Source organism: Ixodes scapularis, unplaced genomic scaffold, assembly GCF_016920785.2.
Source record: "Ixodes scapularis isolate PalLabHiFi unplaced genomic scaffold, ASM1692078v2 PGA_scaffold1__304_contigs__length_218370807, whole genome shotgun sequence".
In the NCBI taxonomy this organism is placed as follows: Eukaryota; Metazoa; Arthropoda; class Arachnida; order Ixodida; family Ixodidae; genus Ixodes; species Ixodes scapularis.
In genome coordinates, this window is record NW_024609846.1 from 64758381 (window position 1) to 64777820 (window position 19440).

Sequence of the window (19440 nt, forward strand, 5' to 3'; positions counted from 1 at the left end):
TGCAAGCCTGCCGAAGTTGCCCTGACGTACATGCAAACATGATTGCACGACAGAGGCACCAGCCGGGACGCTTGCAATCCACTGTTTTACGTTTACTTGTGACAAAAATCTGGCACGTCGGGAATCTGTAAAACGGTGGCAAGCGGTTTTTCAGAATTGCTCGGCAACGCGTACAGCACTGAACACTTGTAAGGTGTCTCAATGTATTTTTGGGGACATTGAAAGTGGACATTATTTTCTAGCCTAAGCCAAAGCGAAGCTTGCAGCAGCTTTCCAGAAAGTTTCGAAAAGCAAAAAGTACCCGCTAGTTGTAATGCACATTGTTCTTGTGTGCAATTTCGGATTGCACTGCAGTAGCTATATATATATATATATATATATATATATATATATATATATATATATATATATATATATATATATATATATATATATAATGTGTGTGTGTGTGTGTGTGTGTGTGTGTGTGTGTGTGTGTGTGTGTTCCACCAGTCGGAGACTGCTTCCATTCATTATATTATATCACTAGTCAACCTATAGCTGTGATATTTGCTACTGGTCATTTTCAAATAAATTTTAATATGTAAAGTTTGGTTTTCAAATAAATTTTAATATGTGAAGTTTGCTTTTTATCTATCTATAGTGGGTACATATATATGTATCATTTAAGGGGGACATGGGTCTTCGGAGCCAAAAACTTCCTAAAACTGCATTCTTTTGAAAACGGCAATGGCTGTTGTTCTTCTGAATCTACCAGGCTTCTAGTGTCGTGGATGAGTATTTGAGATATAAATCAATTTATAATGTCTATGCGGGCTGAATGTGCATTTAAGTTGACTCTAAAACATTGTGTTCACATAACATAAATTTTGGACTCATTGAAAATTTGCAGAAAGGATATCTCAGCATCTAAAGCAGTCAGCAATATAATCTTTCTTGAAATGTGTTGCTAAATGTCTGAAGCATACAATGTTTAAAGCAGATTTTTTAATATAGGTCTAGACATTTTTTTATATGATCTTTTGCTTTATTACTTGTTAGCCATGCATTGAGCACTTAACTTCAATATGTTGTGAAATCACTAATAATTCATTTATCTTAAAAGTACTTCTAACATTGTATTCTTTACACTTCGTGGTATCTGGCCATGTGTTAAAAAGGATATTTTGGTGAGCAGCTTTTCCATATCATTCCTCCAAACAAAGGCAGGCAAGTTTTAATTACCTTCAGGAAAATTCTACTGACTGAGGAAATATATGAAATCAGCACAATAAGCTGAACAAGCGTGTACAATTTCAATGAGTTTGGTCATGAAATAAGAAAAAAAAGCTCCAAGACCAGTGCTCCTTCTTAACTGAAACATTGCAAAATGTGTGCAAAACCCACCTAGGAGTCTTTTGCAACAAATGCAAAAGACTCCTTTTGCATTGTGTTCGCCCACCATTGCAGTTTGCAAGTTCGACCACCATTGCAGGTGGTCGAACTTGACCATAATTCGTTTATTCCGGTGAGCAAAGTGTCCTTCGTTTGTCCAGCATCTAAAACAAATATTTGTATTTTTCTAAGAATATCTGCTCCGAAAGCCACTTTCTGTGCTCCGGAACACTGTTTTAGCTGCTCCAAAAGCCTTTTTTTTGGCTGCTCCAAAGGCCACTTTTGCTGCTCCAAAACACTGTTTTGGCTGCTCCGAAAGGTGCTCCAAAACGACTTAGGCCAATCACATCACTGATACTGCTTCTGATTGAATTGTGCAGTCTCATCCCTGGCTTCAATACTGCAAAGAGAGCTGGCATGTCATGGCTCCTGTCTTACGGTTATGAACAATGTCGCGCTGTTTGACTCTGACCACTATTCGCACACCTTATTTCTTCAAAAATTATCCGCAATCCTCGAGGCATGAGTACAGCAGAAAGGTTGAGTTCTTGAGAAAAACACGTCCTCTTTTGTAGCACATGCTTTGTCCTCCTACACTCAGTTTTTCTAATTACAAAGAAAAAAAAATGGCACGCACACTTATTCTTGTGTTGAAAACTGCGCAGTAAATGGGGAAAGCTGGTTCTGCATAAATGCAGTATGAAATTAGCTTAGAGATTTTCATGAAAGAGCCAAGAGGTCAGGAACAATCCCTTTTATTTGTCTCAATTCTTTGAGTCCTGAGAGAATAAGGGTGTAACCTGTTTTGCATTGTCCTTGGAGTAGTAACCAAATTTGCTGGATATCCATTTCATCGAATTTCGCTTAGAGAAGTCTTCTTTACTAGTAAGTCTGTTCATTCCTAATTGTGCTGCTCCTTTTTCTCTTATTCCAGCAACCCAAAGAGACAACCCGCTATGATGAGACCATGAACGTCAAAGCGCTGCTTCGGGAACTCTGCCAGGTAAAGGCAACGCTTCACCGCCCTAGACCTTTATGGTGGTTTGCCGTTGATAGTGTGCAGTTTCCTCGTGTAATTATGCATCTATTGTCTAGCAGTGCCTTTATTTTTGTGAGCAGTTGATTAGCCTTAACTCCTCGCACAGTTACCATGCGCTGCATTTGGCTACAAGACTGCTCGTAACTCAGGCTGAAAAATAATTTGAAGTTAATCTGGAAATCATTATTGTTTAGGGTCACTGAACACATTGCTACTCATTAATTGAATCCTAATCAACAGAACCTTAAGGTGCTGCAGTTCACTTCAGCAGTATAGACCAATCCAATAAAGGGATTCTGGCCGGTGCCATTTTTATTGCTTTGCAAATGGCACAAGCTTTGCTTGCTTCGCTTGCCTTGCTGCTGGGCTGTAGAGACAGCACACCAAGCTGTGCATTTCTAAACATTGGAATGGTTGATAGTGCCTACGAGGTATGTGACTGGCGATTTTACTTGGTGTGACACTGTGCATTGGCTGCACAGTTCATCGACATGCCAGACAGTCCAATGGTGGTCCCGTTGAAAAATCTGGCATCCAAAGTGCTCTTTGCCCTGAGCCTGAACAACTTCAGTGCCGTCTTCAATCGTATTTCGGGCAGGTAAGCTGGGGTCTTCTTTCTTGCTTGGTTCTTTGCAACATCTTAACATTAGCTTCCTAAAATTCACTAGCTTTTTAAAACAGTGTAGTACATTGGTTTTAGCAGCCAGACAATCTAAGAATTCTGCAAAGTCGACATTTTCAGAAGGTGGAATTTTTGTTGCATTTCTCTGGGGACGAGTTGCTAGAGCAAGCTCTAGGATCTCAACATCTTTTAAGCCTTTAAATTTTATTGTTTGGAAACTTGCAGTGGACTATACAAAACGTCGTTACACAGACTACATTGATTTTTTAATTTTTCCGTTTGACTAGTACATAATGATTTGATAATAAGGATAAACAATGTAGCATTTCTTGTGTCAATTCCTAAACATGTGGTATTAAAAAAAAAGCATTGTTGCAAGTTTGTTGAGGACCACTGTTACACTCTGCAGGCTCCATGAGCTTTCCAATGCCAATGAGGAGATGACAGACTTCAGCGATATTGAGCTGATCCAGCACATCAATGTTGATGTTTTGAGGCTGATCAAGCTTCTTAATGGTGAGTGCCAGCCCCTTTGTGTCAAAAGTGCCTGTCAAGCAAACCTAGTGATGTGTGCATCTAAGGTGCACTTGGTTCCTCTATGTCTCTCACGCAGAAATCAATTCCAAGTTTCGATCGCTGCGCAAGAATGCACATCTCAGCTTGATGAATAGCCTTGAAAAGGTCAGTGGCTAGGTTGGCTTCGAAATACCATGCTAAAGAGTGGTTTTTGGGTCAGAGGGGTCTTAGCTAAACTAGTATTTTTGTTCAAGCTTGCATCTCGCATTTTGCCATAATTTCTGCATACATTGGATCTGATTACGATTTTCCTCGTTATGGCCAGTGTCCTCGGCCAGTTACAATTAATTCATTGTTTTGTTGAGCTTGTGCTACAAAGCCGTGAGTTGCTTTGTCTTGATAGCATTTTGAGAGCATTCTAAGCATGTTTGCTTATAAGCAATCTAATGTCTCTCCCCCCCCCCCCGAAAAAAAAAAAAAAATGAAATAAAAAAATATTTTCAACAAACACAGGCAATTTGGAATTGGATGGACACCTATCCTCACGAGTTCATGGACCTGCAGAAGAAGCCCAACGACGAGCTCGCAGGTTTGTTTCTTTTTTTCATTGAAGGCTCCTAGCTCTTGACTCGTTATACTAGTAAGCAAAACTGCTTGTCATTTTGAAAGTACTGCATTGTGTGACACTATGTTATAGTGGGTACCATCAGGGGCCCGCCTGGGTGAACAACTCCAATTGGCAGCTAACTGTGTGCTTGTTCTCTGCAGATTCGTGCGACCGCATGTTTGACCTGTTGGACAGCTTTGCTGAGAACAACAAGCGAAGGGCTCAGGCCTGGCCCCTGCAGATCATGCTGCTTGTCCTCTGTCCTGTGAGTGCCCTAGTTCACCTTGGTCCTGGTTCTCTTGAGGATAGGCAGGAATTCTGTAAACAAATTAATTTTCACGGATGATGTATTTCGCAAACATTCCAAAGTGTGCCTTTAGAGAATAGTTTGCGGGCCCAAAATTTAGCGATTGAGATTTGTGTGGCATGCCTTCGTTATCATGAGCCGATGTATTTTTGCGGTAAATTTTTAGCAGTAAGCCTTGGAATTTGCGAAAATGAGGTCCTTGCTAAAATTAAGTCGTTTACAGTATGCGGAGAATAGCGAGAAAGACTGCTTTCACCAATAGTTGCCCTTTGAGGTGCCAGCGGGGAGACTGGCATGGTATATGGCTGCTCTACACTGCGAACTGCTACGGAGGATCAACTATGCACTGGGACAGAGCGTTAACTAAGCATGGCAGCTGCAGCCGTCCGCTTAATTGAATCATTCACAAAGATGCTGACAAATGTTCCCATCTCTGATCTCCTTCGAATAAGGTTTCTGACGTAAGGATAAACAGCTTTTCAATCAGTGCAAACTTATGTTTCGATGCTCACTAACTCTATTGAGTTGTCCTTGTAAAACGAAATATAGGTATCTGATGAGCTTGTTATTTTTGGGAATTGTAAGTGACATTCCAAATGTCACAGTCGTCGACTTAGTACAATCTTTTCCGGTTTTGCGTGCACAGATCATACTAGAGGAGATCGTGAATGCTGACTCCGGAGCACCCTGTTCACCTCGTCACCTTAAGAAGGTAAGCTGGTGCTTTTGTACTCTGAGTTTTTAGTTAGCGACTCTAAACAGGAGTTGTTGAATGCCTGTGCCACCCTTTCACCATTTGGGACGAGCCTAGCTCATCCACCTAGAGTCGTTCCCAAACTGTTTAGGATGAGTGTAGCTCGTCCGCGCACCCTACCTCGCCCCTTGGCTGTTTTTAGACGACCCGCTTAGTTTGAGGCTCTGTTTAGAAATGGCAGCACGTGTTATTTTATTGTACACGTTTTTAAGGATGGCGACCGATTGTGGAGACATGCGCGGCCCGAGCCGCACGTGCAATAAAAAAAAAAAAAGTTTGGAATTCAAAATTGCTACAAAAAACAAAAAGGGTTAAGGGTAGTAAGAGATTGCAGAATGCATGTAAATTTGAAATTTTGAATCCACTTTGAATGGTGTTTTATGTTTGCCTACATTTGAAGTGCAGTTTACTAGTTAAACAAATTTTGAGTTTCTCAGTGTATACTTTACCAGGTTCTCAACTGCTGAAATTTTTTTTCTTGCAAGAATATTTATATATTTTATGCAATGCCTTATAAGGGCACTTTGAAGAATATTAAGTAAATAAATAAGATCAAAAGAAGCAATGAATTGACGGGTTTAGAACTGACAATTGGCGAGTCTTGGTACTTTGTGTATGTTGAACAGCCAAAGGTGTTCTTAAAGGGGCACTGTAACAATATTGAAGTGACTCGTACAACGTCTCGGGCAGACTGAACGTTTATTCAAGGGCTCTGCTTCTTTTTATCAGCTAGTGTGTTAGTGCGCAAAAGAAAGAACAGAACAACAAAAAGGAGGGCAAGTAGATTAGGATAAGATAATAGCAGCGTCACTGTCTGTCACAGCAAATATTGAGATGGGAAGTTTTTCACTTTAAACAGGCTTAATGGCACTATAGTTTGTTGCAACTCAAGAAGGTAGGGCAAAGGAAAGGAAGGCTGGGGAGGAGGAACCAGACTAGAACGTTAAAGAAGAGGGGGGGAAACCTCCTCCCCTCTTTAGCGTTCCGTCTGCTTCCTCCTCCCCGGCCTTCCTTTTTTTCGCCCTACCTTCTTGAGTTGCAACGAACTATAGTGTGGCCCAGTTATATCTGCACGCAATGCCACTGACCAAGAACCTTTTTTGTCGTGAGGTAATTTCGAGGATAAAAGCTGACTTTTTCTTTGTTTCTTTCTCGCAAAATCTGATAACGTAGCATAAGGTGCAGTACTGCTGTAGCCCCTGGCGACGACCCCCGTGTGACAATATTTGGATGCTGCTCATAGATTGGACAAGAGCATTGCGTGAGCACTCGATTTAGGCTCGTGAGAATCAAGAGGTTGACATGCATTTGGGTAGTGGCCTGTGTCCAATTGCCGCAATGACGGTAATACCAGAACCCTAATACTAATGTCTAGAACTCGGCGGGTGCCCCGTGGTTTGCCAACCGCAGAGTGTGGGTATAATGAACATTGGTGGCATATAATCATTCCCAGATGACATGGTTGCTTGTTCCAGTTGTGAGTTGAGAGGTTCGAATGCGGTTAGTTTTTCTCAAATGTTTTCATGGGACTGTCATTGCACGAAGAGAAAAACTAATGCGTGTTTCGTAGGTTGCGAACATTAAGAATTAATTCCAGGGGGCATTTACTGAAAGTGTGAACATTGCTGCACTGCCTCTTCAATGTGTTCCCCGGTTTCTTGTTTGCAGCGGCAGTTCATAGACAGCGTGAAGAAGGCCCTGGTCCCCCACGGGACGAGCAAGCAGCTGACGGAGGCTGCGGCCGTCACCTGCGTGAAGCTGTGCAAGGCCTCCACCTACATCAACATCCTGGACAGCAACAACGTCGTCTTTGCCCTCGTGCAGGTCGTCATCAACGACCTTAAGGTGGGATTTTTCGCACCTTCTAAAACCGTTCCTTAGCGCCGAGCTAATATTTTAATTGTGACTGACTTCGTTTTTTTCATATTATTCCTGCGTGAATCAAAGGCAACCTTTCTTTTTGATGCTAAGGCACTGTTGTCAGACATGAGAGCCATCCCAGATAGTCGAGCTGCAAGTGTCTGGCAAAGAGACTGGTAGTTAGATGTATCTACGCTGCGCAGTGCATTTAGTTAAAGATGGCGGTGCTTGCTGAAAATCCACTAAGCCTAAACACTCCCATTGTTGCCCACTCGTTGCACCGCAGTTGCTCCTGTTCAATCCGGCCAAGCCATTTGTACGCAGTCAAGCAACAGTGACTCAGGATGTGGAGCTCATGATAGACTGCTTTGTCTCCTGCTTCCGCATCAACCCTCACAACAACGAGGCCCTCAAGGTACGTGCCGGGCCCCTGCCGTCCACTCCGTACGCTCTTGTTTGTCCTTCGCTGGTTTCAATGGTCTTCTATACTCGGTACTCGCTCTGCACACTCTCGTGTACCTTTTGTTGCTTTTAACAACATTCCATAGTCAATATCGGCAGTTTTCATCTCCGTCGAAGGCCGACGTGGCCCGTGCGGTTAGAAGCTTTCTGTCTTCTCCCGTCATCTCCCTTTTCACGGAGAGAGGGGTGCCGCAAAGAGAAAGGTAGAAACTGATGCTGCAGGGACGTTCGGCTGTTGCTCTGTGCAAGAAAAGAAAAGAATGAAAAAAAAAAAAGGCTCGAGGTACACCTAAGCACTTCTTATGAGTTGTGAATGCGAAAGCATGCACGCCGCTCTTCCGCTCCTTTCGTCTGCGGCATACTTGCGTCGACGGTAGAGTGTGTGCGCTGTCCTCGGCATGCTGACCTTGGGCGTGGAGCAATGGAGCCGCTGCCTCGCGGACACGCAATGCCATGGGGTGGCGGTCGTTGAAACTGACATGCAGCGGCCAATGGGAGCCCCGTCGACGCGCGCCAGCCAATGGGACTGAAGCTGAAACCTATCAGCTTTACTTCGCTCCTTTGGGATTGGGGAAACTATGTGCCGTTTGGCTAGGCTTTTCGCGTGGTTTCATAGCTGGGAGCTGGCTTCACTTGGAAAAAGGATTTTAAGTGCCGTTTGGCGCGGCTTCAAAGCTGATGACATTGGCTCGCTCCATGCGACAGTTAATGCTTTCGCATTAAAAAGAATCCATAGGAAGATGAGCAGGGGGCCAACAAGAAGACGCGAGTAAAGAAGAATGAAACAAAGGAAAAGTATTTCTTGTTTAGCAGAGGTTTTTCGCCCGTCCTGCAAGGCGGCGAAGCTCTGCCGCCCTAGGACTGCTGCGTTGGCGTTGCAAAGCGTCGCACTATATTTTCGGTGTATAAACAGTATTGCGCGACTCCCGCCATAGTCCCCAAGACGAGAATGGTGGGGCCTCTCCTCTAGGTGCCCGGCCTCCAGCACCCGCCCGTCGGCCTGCGTCACACTTTGGCTGCACGTGCACGCTCGAAGCTCACGTGGCGCCGACTAGTTATCCAAACTGGGATGCTCGCGTTGGAGGCAGAACGTCCAAAAAGACATCCCTGCCGTTTTGATCTTGTCGGCGACTGAAACGTCGTGCACCCAATTTGAACGGCACTCGTCGGGAGGGGGAATCGGTGGCCGGGCGTTTTGACGCGCCGAAGCTCAGAGTGTGCGGAGCAAGAGCTCGCGCCGCATAACCCGAAGGTCCCGGGCTTGATCCCCACCCCTGCCCGTTTTGGTCCGATTGAGCGTCGTACCGACGTGCGGCTGTCTGTCGTCGCTGCACGATGCATGTTAAAAGTCCCCGGGCTAGCAGTGGTACGGCATTGGCTAAAGTTCTTGTCTGCAGCAGAAATACCGGATTCCCGTTGGGGCTGACTAGCCTCCTGCTGTCTAAACATACAATGCAGTTACCGTATATTCCAAAGTATAACCCACAGTTTCTAAAAAAAAAAAATTTCTGTCGGTGCATCTTATACGATGGTGTGACATATGCATTTTTTTTCTATGATCATGGACCTTGACTGTGCAAGTTTGTCTTGGGGGTTGCGTTTTTCCTTCGATTCGTTTGCAATAATATTGAAACTGGTTCCTGCTTGCACATATATCACAATCACAATATGTATGTTTAGGCTTATCGATGCAGTTTTGTCGAGCCTACCGTACTAAAATATAGTAAATGCGACTTATTTAGAGGTGCAACCTTTTTTTTGTAAAGAAACGGCCGCTTATAGGGGGGTGTGTTTATGGACCGGAAAAAAGGCGTAGCAAACTGCCGGGCAATCATGTTGCGCGTGCAACGTGTGGCGTTACCTAAGCTCTCCGTGCCTTTCGTCGGCTAGTTTAGTGACTGGCTTCACACGTGGCACGCATGTTCAATACCAATTCACGTAACAGAGATACCGGCGCAAACCTGGGTTTTAAAAGTATGCTACAGGGTGTCAAGTTGCCATCTGCCGGATGCACAGCAGATGCCCTGCTGGGCTTTTTTTGCCAAATAGCGCCTCAACTCACGGCGATGTGGCGCTACACGCCGGAAATTGACACTCGCCTAATAATCTGAATGGTCTGGGTTCGATTCCCGCTTGACGTAAATGCTCTTTTACTGCGACGGCCTCTTGCCCTCTTCCCACTCAAGACCCATTGGCGTCGAACTGCGCGGCCACGTTTTTATTCAGGCTTTTACGAAATGCCGAACACCTAGCCAAAGAAGGTTTCACGTCGATACGGTCCTTTCGACTGGTTACGCACGGAGGAATCTCTTCGTCGGGGCTGCCCTGAGCGTCTGCCACAGCCCTACGTGCCCCTGTGCGCCGCAGGTGTGCCTGCACGCGGGCGCGGGAGCGCCCTCCTGGACGTACCACCACGTGCTGCTGGGCTCCCTGCTGCGGGTGGTGAGCCAGCCCCGGCTGCCCTGGTGGCCGCAGGTGGACCTGCTCTACTCCAAGGCCCCCGAGCTGAGGCACATGTTCACCGACACCCTCAACAAGGTCACCCAGGGCTTCATCTCCCACGGGCCGGTCAAGATGATACCCGTGAGTCTCTCTCTCCTGGCTGCCGCCGCCGCCTCAACTCTCGGAGCGTACTCCACGTTCGGCGTTGCGGATTTTTAGTTGGACTGTTTTGATGAGTGAGGAAACGTAACGGGTGTTCTCTGTTTCGGAACTGTTGGTCCGCTTCGAATGATTTTAGTCTGAAGACCCGAGCGTCCGAGTGAGCGAGGCATCGATGAGTGTTTAAGTGCTGCCATGTATTTGGGGCTTTGGTTTGTCATATAACAAGTACAGCTTTTTCTCTTGTTCCCCACTGCAGATTTTCGTTGGAAATGAAAGGTTAATTATTATTAATTTTTGTAATTCATTATGGTTGTAGTTGGTACTTCTCGACAACTACAGTCGAACCCGTTTATAACGAACCCGGTTAGAACGAATTATGGTCTATATCGAACACACAAAATTTTAAGATCAATATTCATGAGAAATATACTTTCTATAACGAACCACACATCGGTTATATCGAACTGCGAGCACCCGCTACCGCCCCCGTGGAGACGCGCGGGCTTCCGTGCAATGCACAGAGTGACAGAGGACAAGAGAAAACCAAGAAAAACACGATGGCCCTTGAGAAGATGAGTCACAAAACCGACTGCGAACGCCCGCAACCGACCCCCGCGGAAGCGCGCTGGCTTCCCTGCCATGCACGGAGCGACAGAGGACAAGAGAAAACCAAGAAAAACACGACCCTTGAGAAGATGAGTCACAACACCGCAACCGGCCCCCGCGGAAGCGCGCTGGCCAATGATAGAGCAAGCGTGCAATGACGTTCTGATGACATCATCCTGCAGCCGTACCAGGCCGGACATGGCTCTCCTGTTCCTAGCGTTTTGCCGAGGAGGCTCGTTGTTCTTTGTGTCCTTCCTGTTCCCGCAAGAGATGGCGACCAAGGTGCGTTCATCGTTACCGTTCTCTACCAAGGTGGAAATAATCCGGCGCGTTGAACGCGGCGAGAAGAAGTCAGAAGTCGCCGCATCCTTCAAGATCGCCAGAAGCACGCTGAGTACGATTCTGAAAAACAAGCCAGCGATCCTGCAAAAGTCCCGAGATCGACCGAACGCCAACGGAAAGCGCATTCGGGCGCCTGCCTTTGACAGAGTGGAAAAGTCGCTGTACGCGTGGTTTTTGGATATTCGCGCTCGAAACCTTCCAGTTTCGGGCCCCATGTTACAGCAGAAAGCAAAAAACTTTGCCTTTTTGCTCGACGTTCAAGATTTTAGTGGCGGATCCGGATGGCTTCAACGGTTCAAGGAACGTTACGACATCGTCGGCAAAGTTGTCGCCGGCGAGAGTCGAGCAGTCGACAATGAAAGCGTCAAGAAGTGGATCGCCGAAAACTGGCCAGCAATTACGGAGCAGTACAGGCCCTGCGATATTTATAATACCGACGAAACCGCACTGTTTTGGCAGCTCCTACCCAGTCGGACCTTGGCACGACAAGGCGAGAAGTGCCATGGCGGCAAGCTGAACAAAGCTAGAATTACGGTGCTCCTCACCACGAATATGGACGGGAGCTCCAAGCTTACGCCACTGATCATCGGCAAGAGCAAGGCCCCTATGTGCCTACGGGGGTGTCGGTCTCTTCCAGTGAAATACACTTCAAATGGAAAGGCCTGGATGACAAGGGTGTTGTTCGAGGACTGGCTGCGCGACTGGGATGAGAAGTTGTCCGAGAGTGGCCGCAAGATTTGCCTCTTGCTCGACAATTGCTCCGCGCATCACTGTGGTGCCACGCTAAAAAACATTCAGCTTCGTTTCCTGCCCCCTAATGCGACATCAGTGCTGCAGCCGCTAGATCAAGGCATCATCCGTGCCTTCAAGCAAGGTTACAGGAAGCGTGTAGTGGAGCAGCTGCTCACCAAGCTGCGTGTGGGAAAAGAACTGAAGATTGATTTGTTGGGTGCTATTGAAATGCTTAGCCGTGCTTGGAGCGACATCGCGCCTAACACAATTAAGAATTGTTTTCGCCACGCGGGACTGTACCTGGATAACGACAGAGCAAGTACTGAAGAGGCAATCGAGGTTACGGATGACGACTTAAACGAGATGTGGAGAGACCTCGGCCGTCTTCCCGACGCGGTCCCGGATGGCGTGGAGCTGGAAGATTTTCTCGGAGTGGATGATGATGTCGCAGTGACCAGCAGTCCTTCAGACAACGAAATTGTCGCCGAGGTAGTGGCGGCTTCAGCAAACGACGACGACGACGAGGAGGCAGAGGACCCAGAGGCACCTTGCCCGACGCTTCACGAGGCGCTTGCAGCGACGGAAGTGCTCCGTCGCTACTGTTCCCAGCTTCAGGGAAGTGGACTAAGTCTGGTAAACCAGCTATCTCGCGTCGAGGACGAAATTTTGAAGGACGCAGTAAAAGCGAAGACGCAGGCAAAAATTACCAGCTTCTGTCGGTAATATCAAAAGAACAGGTAATAAAGACTTCTCTCTGTCGTAAGTGCCACGACTTTTTTTTCCTTCTCAATTTTACGGAATTATTGTGTTCATTTATTGTCTGTTACCTAGAAATTTTCGGGCTTTCTTAGATGATATGTTTCAATATTGAAATTTATTGATAGAAATATGAATACATATGTTCCATCATGAAAGCTGCCTCGCGATAACACGGCTCTGAGTGCCGGCGTGAGGCTCGCTACGCTTGGCAGCCTTCGCCGCTATTCCGCGCGGTTTCCTTTCATCTCTCTCGCTTTTGCCGTCCTCACGAAATAGCGATATTTGCTATAACGAACTACTTGATATATCGAACTAAAATGCGTGTCCGATGGAGTTCGTTATAAACGGGTTCGACTGTAGGAGAGGTTGCGCCTGCTCCCCGCCTTCCCTTGCCGGCGATGACGTGGAGTGTTTTCTCTCACCTATTCGTCTTTTGAACGGGGTGTTCCGGAGCGTGCTTCTCTCGCCGATGGCCCCCTACCCGTGTGCCTCCCTCTCGTGGAACAGAGCCTCACGCTGAAGGAGAAAGTGAGCACCCTGAAGTTCAAGGAGAAAACGGAGGAGCAGCTGTCGTACAAGAACCTGCTGCTGCTCATGGTGCGCCTGATCCACGCCGACCCCATGCTCATGCTCAACGTGAGTGCTTTAGTAAAGGTCGGGGAAGTGCTCAGTGTGAGTGTGCTCGTAACACCATTTTACTCATGACTATATAACCGCTCGTGGCACGCTTGGCCCGTGTGCAACATTCTTTCATCACAGACTGGGTCACACAATCATGTCAGACTGTCCTTCCCTTTACTTAGTCTGGGGTTATCCTGCTGAATAAACTGTCTATTCCCGTATCAGTATGTTTTCTTTTTCTTCAAGAAGCCATCAGTTCAAAACAGTCTTATGTTTCCTTGTCCTTTTCTTAGGACTTGGCGTCAATCAGTGTTAGTGCTTTCATTTGGCTCACTCATAACTGACAGCGCAGTAGTCCATGCACATTTTTATAAAAACGGTAAGCCCAAATACGTGTGGTAGGCTGTTCCTCCAGAACTACTAGTTTCTTGCCGGAGGGTGGCAAGGAGTTTAAATAAACAGTGTTATTTGTGGAAGTGAAAGGTTAAATTACAGTGGCTGAGAATTATGCATATTAACAGCGTATTAACAACATACCTTGCCTGCATACCCATTCCTACTGTACCGTAGTTGCTTGTTTTGTATATTTATTTACACTTCATTCTTCTCAGTGTTTTGCAAGAATTCTTTCTCTCTTTTGTGCATTGTACTCTCCTCATCTAACGTATCCTCGAAGTGTTTCCTTAGGCCGTGTTCCGAAAATTGACTCAACCTTTCTCCGGAATAACACTTTTGTACATTGGTACTCGAAGTGCTCCGTTGCTCCCTCTGTCACTGGCTTCACCTGTGTCCAGCATTGCTCCATCCGTGCTGTCACGTGACACAACTTGCTAAACTAATTGGGACTTGGAACGCAGTGCATGGAAGTGGAAGTCAGCCAATTGCTGAATGGGACTGTTTTTCCCGCCCGAACTGCTCGTCCAACGGCCCCCTTCCGCTTGCAGAGCCAGGGCAAGGCGGGCCACGAGGTGCAGAGCAGCACCCTGGAGCTGATCAACGGTCTGGTGTCCCTGGTGCACCAGCCGCCCAGCATGCAGGACCTGGCCCAGGAGGCCATGGAGTCCCTGCTGGTGTTACACCTGCCAGACCACATTGAGCGCTGGAACCCCGAGGCCCCCATTAACACCTTCTGGGACTTGAGCTCCCAGGCCCTGTTCTCCATCTCCCAGAAGCTCATCCAGCACCAGATCCTGAGTTACACGGATGTACTGCGCTGGCTGCGCGAGGTGTTGCGCTGCCGCAATGCTTTCCTCGCCCGGCACCGGGAGTATGCCAACCTGGGCTCCCACGTGGCCATCTGCAAGCAGGCACACATCAAACTAGAGGTCTCTCTTTCGCTCTCCCTTCTGGCTCGTAACGCGAAACATTCTTTGGCCACGTGGTCGGCATTTCGCGAAGCTGGGATAAAAGCGTGGCTGGGAAGCTCGACACTGATTGGTCGATGAGTGGGAGAGGAGGAGTGAGGTGTTCGATGTCGATTGGTTAATGGGGTGGTCATGGGACCAGAGGGGTCGACTAGGAGGAGCTGGGCCACCTGTGTGCACTGAGAAGAGAAGCTCGAGAGTATGGAAGGCTCTGGAAGGTTTTCAGGTTTACCAGCCCAATTAGCGGTAGTATCAATGTACATCAAGTGTACACATGGTACGCATTAAACTGTCTGACGAAGAGCGCCATGAATGTAAGTTTTTGGGCGTATGGAAACTCTGGGAGTATCGCTAAATGTTTGTGATGCTAGAATGTTTCACTTATGCAACACAATAGACCGATGTCACCAAGCGAACTGCGCAGGCGCGCGCATTCCAGAAGTGGTGCCGCCGCCATGCTACTTGTAGTCATCCCTTCCCGGCTAGATACGGCTGCGCGTACGTACATCATCATAGATTATCATTTGGCACGCCCCGGTATCACCTTGATTCTCTTGCATGTTTTTACTTCATAAGATTGTGTTGTTTGTGATGCCTTACTTTCCTCAGCAAGTGCAGAAAAGCAGTTTCAGTCGTCTTATCGCTTTAGAATCGCTTTGTCGTCTGCTTCGTCGTCGTCTGCTTCTTAGTCTTCGTGAGCGCGTAAGCCCACTGCCGTTCACAAGATAATCCCACTGCGTCCGCAAAAAAAAAAAAAAACAAAAAAAAAAAACAACGGCGTTACTACTTGAGCATTCCGACTTCTTGGATGTCTCAATTGCCTTGCAAACAAGCGAACATCTAGTGCAATAGCAAAGAACAAGAAAATTCGAGGGACAATCGGCTCGGTGTAGCACCACGGAACAGCATCAAATGTGGAGCTTGGTGGTGCTCAGTCTTGTGCATAACGTTTAATCAGTCATCAAGTAAGAGGAGCTAAATAGACTTTCTCGGTCAGCGATAGTATTCTAGAAGTTATTTCATTCCGGTTGACAGGCTGTGCGACAGAGTACAGATGAACAGCGGGAGAAGCCTGCGCACAAAGAACTGATCTACAGAAAGGCCATGCCTGACGCGCCGTAATAATTGGCATTTATCAAAAAGAAGCAACCATGCCACATACCTGAAAGCTTGGGGTGGAGATGATTTTTCGTGCACAGTTTCTGTTCAGTTTTATTTTGTTTGCGCAAGATCCGAACGCTAACAGTCGCCCGACGGGGGAAGCTTTTTTCTGCGGTCTCTCGACTGGTGCTCGTGCAGAATGGATCAGTAACACCAGCCTAATAGACCACCACAAAATGGATGAGGTTCGTTTGTTACATTTTTGGCGGTAAGTATGTGTTGCACTTCTAAATTGCATTATGTAATCCTTTCACGTTGGTATGAAAAAAAAAAAAAGAAATGAAGGCTGCTTCCGGAAAAAAGTTGTTTTATATCAAGTGGTGCATATCGGGAATCTCTACTCTTTTTTAGTGATTGTCCTGATCTTTTGAAGCACAGTTGTGCTTGAAACATGTTGTCGCAATAACAGTTATAACCACCAAAATACACCGAGTAAGAAGTGTATTAAAAACGGCCTCCGCAAAGCAGTGCGGAGGTCCTATTTAGATAGACCAACGAATAGGCCGCTACGGAGCAAGTGGTCAGAGAGATTCCAGCTTACGGAACACTTTGGCACGCTCTATGTCTCGTGCCCTGTAATCTTACATATTTTAGCTGACGTGCAATAATTGGATATAAATTATGAAGCAAATCGCAAAACAAATCGTAAAACGCTATTTTTCCTGCCGCTCTGTCCGGCTCTGTCGACCTTTCTTTGCCATGCTTCTTTCTTGCGGGAAGACATAATATCCGAGGCCTTTTTGCCTGGTGCTGTTATTATAGCTCCGTGGCATACATGTGAAGCCACCGATTGAAAACCATGATTCAACACCTGGCTAAAAGTCTCGTGCTCACTCGAAAATTTCCAAACGCCGGGCGTACAATGCGCGCGGACGCGGCTGGAAAACTGGGGAGAACTACAGCTGCCAGAATGCACCGCTGCAGCGGTGGCGTCGCGCAACTCCTCGTGAGATCGGTCTATTGCCTAGCAATTTGCCATAAATTTTTCACCTCGAGGGGTTGTTCCGAGGGTTTCCGAAAGCATTGGGTTCTCATGGGTGCGTGTTTTGCGAGACACATTCGAACGTGCCCTCTTGTATTTCCAATAATCGCTTTACGGCGGATTCGCATTTCGGTTTTTTGCACCGTCCCCACCGGCTGTTTGTACTCTCGTAACTTTGTTGGCTTATTGACTTTTTATCTAATTTCAAGCCACGCAGCCTTGAAGAAGTGTTTTGATCTTCATTGTTGCGCAAGTGTAGGCATTGGCCGTACCTAACCGACTAATGTCCAACGAAAACTTTACTGACCGTTGCGATGTGCATAAGTGCTAGCCTCGGTGCTCTTATTACACCCAAGTCGTGCTACCAAGCGAGTTTAAGCAAAGGGCGAGCTCTATTCCTTACCGCCAGTCTCACTTTTAGATTTCACGAAATGTGTTTTTTTGTGCATATTTTTGATTCATCGCCAAGAAACCCAATGCACCACTACCGGTATCTTGCACCTTGAAAGTGTTAGGGACATTTTTTGAAATACAACCTCGTACAACAACAAAGCCAGGTTGTGTCCTTTGAGATCCTTGTGGTGGCCCCGTGGACATGCGCAGGTGGTGTTCTTCATGTACCTGTGGAGCATTGATATAGACGCGGTGCTGGTTGCCATGTCGTGCTTCGCGCTGCTGTGCGAGGAGGCGGACATCCGCTGTGGCCAGGATGACCTCACCGTCACCTACCTGTTGCCAAACTACCACGTTTACCAGGAGCTGGCCACTGCCAGCACTGTGCTCACCACAGGTTAGTGCCCTCTTGACCGGCTGACGGCACAGTCGAAAGTGTTTATTTTTGTTTGTGACATGGTGGAGAGTGGACTAGGGTGTGTTCAGCTGAAGCTTGGGCATTTCTCACTTGGCAGTCACAGTAGCAGTGACGTGATTGCTGCGCCATTTGTGCCAAACTGTGCGCGAAGGGCTTTCCCCTCTATATCCTGCTACGTCCTGCTACATTTAGCCCAAATGTGAGGAACTTGCGCCAATGCTTTGGCGAAACTCGATTTCACTTTATTAATACTGAGAATATAACGGATCGGGCAGTGCTACATGTCCGGATCGTTATGGTTGGCTTGTGCGAATGTTCAGAACGTTTGATTTAAGCTGCAAAGAGCATGCTATCCTATTTAATCTCTCTGTCAGTGTCAAACACTGACAGTACTCTGAACTTTCGCAGTATCTCTTACGTTCATAGTCTGCTCTGGTGTGTAAGTTAGCTTTGCTGAGTGCAATTCTCACTGTGCTCTTGTGCACAGCAGTGAAGCAGCATCCGCGAAGTATAAGCATAGCGATTTCGCTTATCTTGCTTTGCCGCAGTGCGTCTGAGTCCAAAAGAAAAGCATTCCCCCTAAGCAGGACGTTAAACACGCAAGCGTCGGGTATATGTGTTAGAAAAAGGAAGTTTGTGGGTGGTAATGTAACAGCTTTTAGTTGCAGTAAAAGTTTCTGAATGAAACTGCGGCTATTATTTATGATGAACTGTGGTATTCTGGCGATATCTTTTTAAAATTCAGGATTTAGCGGGGGCGGTCCCAAGAAAATTTATATGAACTGCTCTATAGGTTTATTTTTATTTGAAATCTGTTGTTTAGTTGTTGCCTTTATATATGTTTTATCCATTCGAGGTATAGTCAATAGAATATATTAATACTAAATTAGACGAAGTAGTAGAAGGAAGCTTGGAAATAATCTTAATGACTTTGGCTGGATTGTTTTAAGAAGGCAAACTTATCTTTCACGTGCCAATCTCTGTTATTATGAGGTTCTATATACAAAATGTAATTAATTTCATAATTTATTGACAAGTATTTGTTTTAAAAATTAAATTCAAAAGTTTTATGTTATTACAACCTTTAGAACTTGAAGAAAACGTCAAGTTGCGTGCTGGCTATTATTTTAACATTATATTAGTGGAATATATTATTTGGTTTACATTTTATTTCATAAAAAAAAATAATAATAATAAAATGATCATTCACAGTAGTTCATACTGTCCTTCATCGGTCAGCGCCTTGTTGCCATGCCTAGTGCTTCTATGTTGTGTAACTAAACAGCTAGTTGTGTGTTTTAGGAAATCAAACCTGCCGTTGCACAGAACTGCGAAGGCAAAGCATGCATGTTTTTAGTTGGATAGGCTAACACACTAATCTTAGCATATAATATTCACAGTGGTAAGAATAAAATATGAAGTGTGTGCTCGTGCTCCAAAAGCACATTTTGCTGCTTCATAATGGACTTTTGGCTGCTCCAAAAGCTGCTACAAAATGACTCGGGTCAATCACATCACTGCAGTAGGGAAAGCTTTGGGAACACGAGTTTGGCAAACTCCAGAGAACTTGTGAAACATCCGATTTTATGTAACAGGAGCATGAATAGTTGGGGCAATGCCAATGAAGTTTGGCTTCTAAGAAACCTTTGCAACTGCTTGGGCGCATCTCGGGCAAGCTGCTTATAGCATGCAAGCGTCTTTAATGGAAGGGGAAAGTTTTTATAACATGTGACATAAATGGGTTAGCTGTTTTTGACATACCGATTCAGATAATAGGCTTTCGTTTGCACAGCTATGCTGTTATACTGCCTTGCGCAACACCTGAAGTTTGGCATTGCAAGAACATGCAGCAATTTCTTTGGAGTGTTCAGTGGTTCTGTTGAGAATACTACAGTATAGACCACTTACAACGTAACC

At 46.1% G+C, this 19440-nt stretch overlaps 2 protein-coding genes across 2 annotated transcripts in view; both read left to right on the top strand.

Moving 5' to 3' along the window:
- Positions 1-19440, top strand: part of LOC115320979 (neurofibromin) — a 121168-nt gene that overhangs the window by 8577 nt on the left and 93151 nt on the right. The window contains exons 4-16 of the mRNA XM_040216203.3: positions 2309-2377; positions 2896-3011; positions 3445-3551; positions 3649-3716; positions 4065-4140; positions 4320-4423; positions 5112-5177; positions 6888-7064; positions 7366-7494; positions 9909-10124; positions 13092-13220; positions 14150-14530; positions 17316-17502. Of these exons, the coding sequence (XP_040072137.1) occupies positions 2309-2377; positions 2896-3011; positions 3445-3551; positions 3649-3716; positions 4065-4140; positions 4320-4423; positions 5112-5177; positions 6888-7064; positions 7366-7494; positions 9909-10124; positions 13092-13220; positions 14150-14530; positions 17316-17502 (1825 nt within the window). The remainder of the gene's footprint in view (positions 1-2308; positions 2378-2895; positions 3012-3444; positions 3552-3648; positions 3717-4064; positions 4141-4319; positions 4424-5111; positions 5178-6887; positions 7065-7365; positions 7495-9908; positions 10125-13091; positions 13221-14149; positions 14531-17315; positions 17503-19440) is intronic.
- LOC121047636 (tigger transposable element-derived protein 6-like) lies at positions 10970-12588 on the top strand. Its single transcript, XM_040503054.2, has one exon. The coding sequence runs from the start codon at positions 11022-11024 to the stop codon at positions 12546-12548; it is 1527 nt and encodes a 508-aa protein (XP_040358988.2). The 5' UTR covers positions 10970-11021; the 3' UTR covers positions 12549-12588.